Consider the following 9,478-nt stretch of genomic DNA (forward strand, 5'->3'; position numbering starts at 1 on the left):
TATATCTCGTGAGATACGGGAGCTGATGGCATAGTGGGTTAGGCATTGGGCTCCTACCCAGTCAGCAGCTCCCTCTACCAGGTGTTCTATGGGAGAGAGACGAGGCTTTCTGCTTCTTGAAGATTCACAGCTTTGCAAGCCCCAATGGACAGTTCCACTCCCTCCCACAGGGCCACTGGGAGTTGGAATTGACAGTAATGGGTTTGGATACCCTGAGATACTGAGACACTTGTTCTCCTTCCCCTGAGAGTGTCCCATCTTTGCCACCCGAGGGCACTGTTGCTCTTGAAATGGGAGCCACATGGGCCTTGCTGCCTTCCCTTGGTTCCTAGTTTGCTCCTAAGGGCGCTAACTTTTCTATGAGTCTCAATCAACCGATGGAGGATGGCAGTGGCTATGGAGTTTCTTATATATGGTTGCCCCAAATCCCTGCCACCTTCTTTTAAAAGAGAGCCATCATTTTCAAATAAATATTTCTAGTTCAAGTTGTTACCTTTTAAAACCCTAGGCAGTAACGTCGTTTGGACTGCTGACAGTCTTGTAAGAGAAAAGAATGGTTGTCAAAAGGGAAATGTCATGGAGAATTTTTAAGTGAGCCTTTTTCTAATCCCTTCCAGCTTTGTCCACCATGGAACCATCCTGGACTGCGAGGACCAAGACTGGGACTTCTCCATGAATCTGAATGTCCGCAGCATGTACCTGATGATCAGGGCATTCCTTCCGAAAGTAAGATGGTCAATCCGACTGGGAGAAGTACCGCAGTAGGTCCCCATCCTGGGTACCCAGAAAGGTCCCCACATGTGCTGTCGATGAATAATAGGCGGCATGAACTGAACATTTATGTCAATTGACAATAACGAATCTAACTACTAACGTGGGTTGAACAGCCGTGCCTTGGGATTTTACAAAAATGAACATTATGGTTTAGTGCGCAGCTGGTAACTGAAGGGTGCGCAATCCGACTACTCGTGGGTGCTTTGTGGAGAAAAGCCCCACTCATCTGTCGCTGTGAAGGTCATTGCTTATAAACCCCTGTAGGGCACTTTTACTCCGTCCTCTGGGGCCCCACCGACTCAGATTGAACGCTACAGCACACACAGTGCCATTCTTCAGCTGAGGAAAGGTTAGCATGTACTTTCTGTGTGCCAGGCTCTGTTCTAGGCGCAGGAAGCAGCAGCGAGGTAAAGAAAGTCCCTCTATGAGGGGGATTGCACTGTGGAGGGGTGAGACAAGATACGAAGTACTCAAAAATATGATGTGTGGCCTGGTTCTGAGTTCTATGAGCAGAAATAAGCTCAGCTATCAGTGAGGTTCTGCCAACAGTGAAGACATCTATCTTGCAAGAAGTACAGCCAGAGTGCTCCTTAGCGGCAAGGATGGCACGATTTCATCTCCTGTACCTTGGACATGCTGTCAAGAGAGACCAGTCCCTAGAGAAGAACATCGTGTTTGGTTGTGTGTGTGTGTGTGTGTGTGTTGGGTGGGGGGGATTGTAAGAGAGAAAAGCCCTGGACAAAATGGGTTGATCCAGTGGCTGGAACAATGGGCTCAAACACAGGAATAATTGTGAGGGTGATGAGGGACCAGACAGGATTCCCCCTGTTGTGCCTAGGGTCGCGATGAATCAGAATGGATTCGATGACACCTAACAATTGCAGCAGCCGCAGTGAGGTCAGAGGAACCTTTGTGAGATTTTCAGACATCTGTGAACTAGCCATTACTGTACCTGAGGAGAAACTCCAGGCGTAGGGCCCAGCTCAGTAAGGTCGGTGCTATTGTTGGTTCCACCCGGCCTCTACACCCCTACCCCCACCCCTCCCACACACCATAGAGGATGAACCTGAAAGGTTAGATCTCTACCAAGGTCACAAGTGCAGCACTGGATCCAGTGTCCGTATGGAGTCACAGACCCAGAGGACTAGCGTGCTCCATTGCTGCTCTCTCCCCTGACCATTCTCTTCCCCGTCCTGGGTTGAGCTGACCCATAGTGGCTCTGGAGACGTAAGGGGCAGTGTGTGCTAGAGAGGGCATTCCTTCCAAGCCTGCTGTTCTTGATGCTCTTGTTAGCTGCTTACTAGCTGAGCCACCACTCAAAGCAGCCCCGTGTGCCACGGAAAGAAAGAAACGCTGCCCTGACTGGTGCCGTCGAGGAGAGACCGCTGATCAGACCATGTGTTTCCCAGGCTTCCATTGACTGATTTTCTGGAGGAAATCACTGGATTTTCTTCCTATTTCTTCTTCTTCTGGAGGGCCCACTGACAGCTGTACAAGCCTCCACTGACAGGCAGGGGTTGGATGCACAGGAGCGGAACCGGGGATCCAGCACAGAAGGAGAGAGTTCCATAACTGTACCCCTTGGATTTTCAAACTTCACCCAGAAACTCATCGGTGATTTTATTTTACAGACAAGCATTAAGCACCCTTAGGTTTATAAGGAATCACTATAGGTAGACCCAGTGGCTTCCTGGATTATATGTTGGGCTGCTAACCACGAGGTCGGCAGGTCAAAACCACCAGCTTCTCAGAGGGAGAAATATGAAGTGTTATGGTCTTGGAAACCCACAGGGCTGATTCTACTGTGTCCTGTCGGGTGGCTGAGTCAGAACCGACTCGATGGCAGCGAGGTTGAGGTGGTGGGTGCTGTAAGTAAAGCAGCAGTGGTTAAGCACTCAGCTGATAACCAGAAGGTCTGTGGTTCAAATCCACACCAGCTACTCTGTGAGAGAAAAACCAGGGAGTAAATTTTCATAACTGTCTCCAGCTTTGGAAACCCCATGGGGCAGTTCTTTGCCCTAGAAGGTCACTAACACTTGGTTTGGATTTGTTGGTGATGTTCTGTTTTTAGGTATACTGGGAGATGTAAGTATGAGTAGCATACAGCCCTGACTTCAAATGCATTTAAATGGAAGGGAGCTGACTAAAGCCAGCTCTAAGTCTGTACATTGGAATCCTCATGAAATACACTCTTACTTCTTACCAAGGGTCCCATTTACATTCATTGTGCCCCCATAGGACAGGGTAAAACTGCCCCCAGGGCATTCGAGGACTATCTCTGTATAGGATAGAGAGCCCTGTCGTTCTCCCAAGGAGCAACTGGTGGTTTCAAACAGCCGACCTGGTGGTTAGCAGCCCAACGTGTAACCACTGTGCAGGCGAGCCACTTCCCTTCCCTTGAGGCTGGATTGGAAGACTGGTCCATTGAATGCTGCCCACCCAGGGCAGGAGGACAGCTTCGTGTATGGTGTGACCAGACTTGACATTTTCCCATGGTGTTTATAACATTAGGAAGAAAACTAGAGAAATGGCTTTGTTAGTTATTAGATTTTTGAAAATATCTTTGTCAACCTTTTTAGTACCTAAAAGGAATCTCTTTGTGACTGCTGAGTGTCCTCTGCTAAGAGTCAGGGCTGATTCAATGGCTGTAGTGACGAGACTTGCCGGTTTGAGTTGGTCAGAATCTCTACCACCTGGAACTTGAATGTGTGCGCATTTTGGTTTTGGCCTTTTGCAACAGTATATATATTGGTACATAATTCACATACCATATAATTCAATGGTTTAAGTATATTAAAAATAATTGTGTAATCTTGATCATGTTTTTGTGGGAGAAGTGGAAGACAGCTCTGGTCGCTCGGGTATGATTACTGCACATCTGTGAAGCTCCTTTGCAAAAACCACGCTGCTTCATTTCAGCAGTGTTTTAAGCATCCCTGGTGGCACTGTGGGTTAAGCGCTGCCTGCTAACCACCAAGTCAATGGTCCAAACCCACCAGCCACTTTGGGGGAGTAAGATTTACAATCTCAGAACTTCCAGGTAAGGTCACGCTGAGCCAGATTCATCTCCATGGCAGTGGGATTGGCTTTGATTTTGTTTTTTACCCAGAGATCAGGTAAGCAGGTGTGGGGACAGGAGAGCTGATGTCTATTTAGACTTGTAAGTAAGTGTTGACTTCTAAAAATCAGACTCTGATTTACAAACTGGTGGATTTGGCTGTGATTTTTCAAGCATCTAAACAGTAATCTGAGCCAGTAGCATCCATTAGTAAATATCCCCAGCAGTGTTAATGGCAGGGATGGGGGATCACAAGAGCCAGTGCCACCTGTGTAACGTGACTGAGCAGCCTGACTGCACTTCCCGGTCTCAGGCGCCCTAGGAGATTCCCCCTCTGCTCTCAAACTGGTGACAAGTTATACAAGCCCTGTAAGCTGAAATTGTCTAGGATCCTCTGAGTCATTAGCCATGATACACACAGGCCACGTTAAAACTTTCCAGGGGAAGCCAGGATTTGGTATCTGGGCAGCTCTGAAAGGTCAGGTGGTTAAAAACATAGGATCACTTCTAGGAAACTTTTGTTCATAGAGAAAAAGACAGAAAACCATCCCCAAACTGGAAGACCAGGCAAAAATGCAGAGAACAAGTCGATATCACTCTAAGTTCAAGATGTCAATGCGGACTCCAAGATCCGCTGAAAAAAAAGATCCATCTGACAAGGATCTGAGATTCTCTTTGTTTGTTCTTCCTTCCTTCTTTTCTCGTTCTTTTCTTTTTGCTTTTCCTTCTGGCTGTATCCTCAGCACTTAGAAGCATCCCTAGCGCACAAACATTGGCTGAGTAAATAAGCCAGGGTGGAGTGTTAGTCAAGACAGAGAGCAGGCATGGGCTCCCGGGAGCTCCAAGTCAGTGGGAGCAGAAGAGCTGGTCATGCCAGGAAGAACTGGACACAGCTAGAGGGACTCCGCGGAGCCCTCTCTACACCGGCCCCACTTTATGTTAGAATTAAGCCCTGGGACTCTGAGGAATCAATCTCATAGACTCTGAGAGAGAATATATTGAAAGCCTAATGTTAAGGCTGTTCTGTTTCCCTCATCTGTACTATGGGCAATGACACCGTTGAGGTCAATATTGGCTTCTCCCTTGCTGGACGTGGTTAGTCACCCCAGTCTCTCTTTGTAGCCTGTTAATCCATCTACCATAATGCCTTACAGGTATTTTAGACTCTCTGCTGCTCGGTGCAATTAGTAGGTTAGTATCAAGACAGAAAACAAGAAGACCGCCCAGCCCTGAATTCATGACTTGTTGACTCTCTCCCTTCATCAGCTTCTGTTTCTGAAAGCTGCTGAAGGGTCTCAGGCCACCAAGAGTGGTATTTCGTCATGTGGACACTTTACTGTAAAAAATGTCATGGAGACCACATCTAACCTGCTTGGGGTGGAGGAGAATCCAGTTCCACACCAGTCGAAGGCCACAAGGCAGAGTTCAGACATTCTTCCACCCCCCATCCTTCTTTATTCTGACACCAACTGTTAGCTCCCAGGACACTCTGCTTCTCTGCTGGGTTCAGTAATGTGCTACACTGGCCACACAGAATTCACAGACAATACTCAAGGCCGCGGGGGCTTATGAGGGAAGCCAACAGGTTACAAAACAGGAGGGGTACAGTTCTATTGTCTGCAACGCCTCTTCTAAACTGTGTCACGTCTCTCTCGAGTCCTCTGCATTTCAGCACACAGTCCCTGGGTCTCTGCCCACCCCGCCTCAGGGTTGTGGGATTGCCCCTCTGCTCTCTGTCATCAGCTGGGAGGGCCTCTGCTGCCTCTGCCCCTCTGGGTAGGGGTCTCGTGTGCTCTCCACTCGTGGCTCTTCTGTCTTCATGGCTGAGGGACTGTCCCCCTTCCTGCTTGTTGAATGGCTCACTTCACACCTGGTGCAGTGGCAGAACTGGCCAATCCTGCTACGTGTTTCATACACTCTATTTGCATGGTTTCACCCAATCATTTACGGATAGAAGAGCCATACCCCGTCATTTCACTTCACCCCAACTACCCATAAAGATGCCTTTCTTTTACAAATACTTTCTTTACTCTCGTTTTATGAGCTCATCGTCCCTGGTTTTCCTGCTTCTGCACTTTGTTTCATCATCTTCTATTTTCTCAGCAATCATTTGAACACTTCTTTACCCTCTTCTACTCTACCGCGTTCTCTCTTTTCTTTCTGGACATATCCACGCTAGCACCTTAAAAAAAGTTTTATTGTCACATAATCCACATATCATACAAGTCAGTACTTTAATCATACCAAGAATAGTTGTACAATCATTACCACGATTTTAGAACATTTCCTCTTTCTTGACCTCATTGTTATTGGCTCCCCCTTTCTCCCTAACCTTTCCTTGCCATAGCCCCAAGAAATGATTAATCCAGTTACTGTTTCAATAGATTTACCTACCCTGGATCTGGATTTCCTATGCAGTAAAACACACACACACAAACACACACACTCACACACAAACAGTAAAACAGAGAACCTCAATCGAAAAGAAAGTAGAAAATACTAAACGTTAGAACAAATTTACCACCTGGCATATAAAGTGGGAACTAAGAGCCCATTAGGCAAGAATTCTCTCAACTTCCTGCCCCTGCCCCCCAAATAGTCATGTGTGCACACACCTTTGCATATACATATATTCTTGTCTAAACAGGGGTACCTGTTCTAATTAAGAAAGGAAAAGTTCATTTTTAAACATGCTTAAGCCATAGTGCCCTTTTCCATTTATGTTTTTGTGTGGTATGGGGACGAATATCTGCATTTTAAACCACAATCTCAGGAGATCCTCATTCATCAGATGTTCATACCACATACCCTGTCTTGGTGCTGGGGTCCAGTGGTGAAAAATCAGCAAAAGGCCCCGATTTGAAGATGTGCACCTGCTCGTGAGAGGATCCTGGAGCTGATGTCTTGGGTTCGCCCTGGTCTCATGGAGCCTTTAGCAAGTCCTGCTCGTCCTACCTGGCTCTGCCTTCCACGGTCACGCACAGACAGTGCTGCTGCCTCAGCCCCTTGCCGTCTGTCCTTAAGTCGCCGCCCCAAGACTGCATTCTCAGCGTGCACAGCACGGACCTCGGTCATCCTCAAGCTCAGCACGTCGCTCCGCTGCTCTCAGCCCTTGCGCGTCACTGCCCCGTAGGGGGTACAGGTCATGGGAGGTAACGCGTCGGAGGAGGGACACCAAAATGACTGTTGATAAAATGTCAGTGCAGGGTTTCAGAACAAACTTGTGATGGATTGTGAAAATAGCAACGGAAACACTTTCTGTAAGTCCGCTTCCAGGCATCACCATACCAACAAGGCTGACCCTCTCCGGTGATTGACATTTTGAACCTTCTGTCGCCTCCACTCAGAGCTGTCCACAGTCACCTGTTCCAGGGACGCTTTGAATCACACAGCTGTCGGCGTCAGCACGCCAAACGAGCCCTGTGGTTTCTGTGGTTGCCAGTGGTTGCTTGGTGTTTCAGTGGCTGATTTTACCAAATTCCCTATGTTCTAGCCACAATATTGTGGTAGTTCGTATTTCTGAACCTATATCGATGGCCTTCATAAATGCCGTAGTAATGAAGCAAGGAGCAAACTCACTAAAGGCTTCCGCTCAGGTACTAATAATGTTGCAACGAAAAATGCTAACAATGTTGTAACTAAAAATGCTGTCATTGGTGTGGAAAGATTTGACAAAGCAGTTTTGTTGTTGATATCCATGTAATTGAAGAAAGTATACATTTAAGCAACTTCCAATTACATATCACAGTGTTTTGTGAGTAAAATTTAAAATAAACGTGACTAAAGTGTTTATAGACGAGCTGGTGTGGGAGGAGGGCCATGGACAGGGGTGACACCATAAGATACCACGCCAGGGGACGCCAACCTAATGATGCACTCCTGAGACCCAAGACTTCATTGGCCTGGAGCCACTGTGGTGTAATGTGTAAGCATGGGGCTGCTAATCTAAAGGTTACTGGTTCAAACCCGCCCAGTGGCTCCACAAGAGAAAGCCCTGATGATGTGGGTCCATAAAGGTCAAAGTTGAGAAACCCTGGTGAAGCAGTTCTTGTCCGGCACACAACGTTACTGTGTGTCAGAATCACCTGACTCCACCGGCAGCAACTGTTTCCATCCTGCAGAGTGAAATTGTTTCTTCTCTGTATTTGTTTTGGCAGATGCTCGCTCAGAAATCGGGCAACATTATCAACATGTCCTCCGTGGCTTCCAGCATTAAAGGTAGGTCTGTCTTCCTTGATGGAACAGGATGGTGATACTCAGACATCTTTATGTACCCTGTTTTTTAAACTGTATGTGGAGTTCTGTATTTTAAACTACACTCTCAGAGGTTATCATTCCTCAGAGAGTCAAACCCTGTACCCTGTCTAGGTGCTGGGGATGGTGGGAAAAACAGCCAAAGCTCCCGAATTGAAGATGTTCACTTCCTAGTGAAGGAATTCTGTAGATCTTCCCGGGGAACAATGCCCTAGGTACACGAGGTCTTTCATTATTAGACCTTGGACGTGAACCTTTCATAGAAAATTAGTCATCAAATTACATTCCGAAATTGTGTTTTCCTGGATTCCTCTAGTGGATGTGAAAATGAAAACTGAATTCGGAGAAGTAAACAGTTCCTGTTTAATTCATCAGAAAAGGTCTCTTGAACACCTAGTATGTGCATCTGCCCCAAAGAGTTTACAGGCCAAGCGCTGGGAGACCAGTCAACAAGCATGAGTGTTGTGAGCGAGCATGGCGACAGCCCTCCCACAAGGCACTGTCAGCTGCCTGGCGAACCCAGCGCTGCCTGTGGGCTGGAAGAATGCTTCCTGAAGACATCTAGGCCCTAGATGAGAAGTCGCGGGGCGGGGACGAATGTGCCAAGCAGGGACAATACGCAGATCTCCCTGTGGCTGCCTTATCCAAAGTAGCTTCCCCTGTGACTAGCATTCCTCCTCTGTGCCAGGACACACCGGCAAACTGCGCATCAGAAGCACAGAAACAAGAGCTCGCTCGCTTGCCTTTTGTGTTTCATGCTTTTATTTCCCCTCGGTTTCTTTTGGAGTCTGCCTAAAGGTGACGCCTACTGATGACAGCCCATGACCACCACTTTGTCTAAAGGGCAGCACCTCAGTGGACGCAATCCTTAAGCACTTGGCTGCCTACCCAAAGGTTGGCGGTTTGAACCCACACCAAGGCTCCAGGGGAGCAAGTCTTGACAATCGGCTCTCGTAAACATTATAGCCACGAAAAGCCTGTGGGCCCGTTCACGCCCTGGGGTAGTTCCACATTCAAAAGAAGATCACCTGTGTCCTCCTTCCAATGACCTCGCTGCTCACGCCTTGTCCCCCGCTCAGGCGTCGTGAACAGGTGTGTGTACAGCACGTCCAAGGCTGCCGTGATCGGCCTCACAAAGTCCGTGGCTGCAGACTTCATCCAGCAGGGCATCAGGTGCAACTGTGTGTGTCCAGGTGAGTGACGCTTTAACTTAGGGGCTGTGCACCACCTAGCATCCAAGTTGGTCACAGGGAGAGATTGTACGTGTGCCACCTCTTGTATTGTCTTCTGTGATTGTGAAGAGTTCAAAAGAAAAAAAAGCCTGGCTGTATTAGTCACAGCTGAGTGCTCAGTGGGGGAAGAGAGCCTGAGTCATTGAGAAGGAGCTGGAGC

General features: G+C 47.8%; 1 protein-coding gene across 2 annotated transcripts in view; it reads left to right on the forward strand.

Moving 5' to 3' along the window:
* The window catches only part of BDH2 (3-hydroxybutyrate dehydrogenase 2), a 34,672-nt gene that overhangs the window by 15,148 nt on the left and 10,046 nt on the right, over nucleotides 1-9,478 (forward strand). For both annotated transcript variants that reach the window (XM_004703289.2, XM_045284282.1), the window contains exons 5-7: nucleotides 618-726; nucleotides 7,990-8,050; nucleotides 9,166-9,279. In XM_004703289.2, the coding sequence (XP_004703346.1) occupies nucleotides 618-726; nucleotides 7,990-8,050; nucleotides 9,166-9,279 (284 nt within the window). The remainder of the gene's footprint in view (nucleotides 1-617; nucleotides 727-7,989; nucleotides 8,051-9,165; nucleotides 9,280-9,478) is intronic.

The sequence above is a fragment of the Echinops telfairi genome, unplaced genomic scaffold, assembly GCF_000313985.2.
Source record: "Echinops telfairi isolate 266 unplaced genomic scaffold, ASM31398v2 ScPeMD7_7468;HRSCAF=8506_0, whole genome shotgun sequence".
NCBI lineage: Eukaryota > Metazoa > Chordata > Mammalia > Afrosoricida > Tenrecidae > Echinops > Echinops telfairi.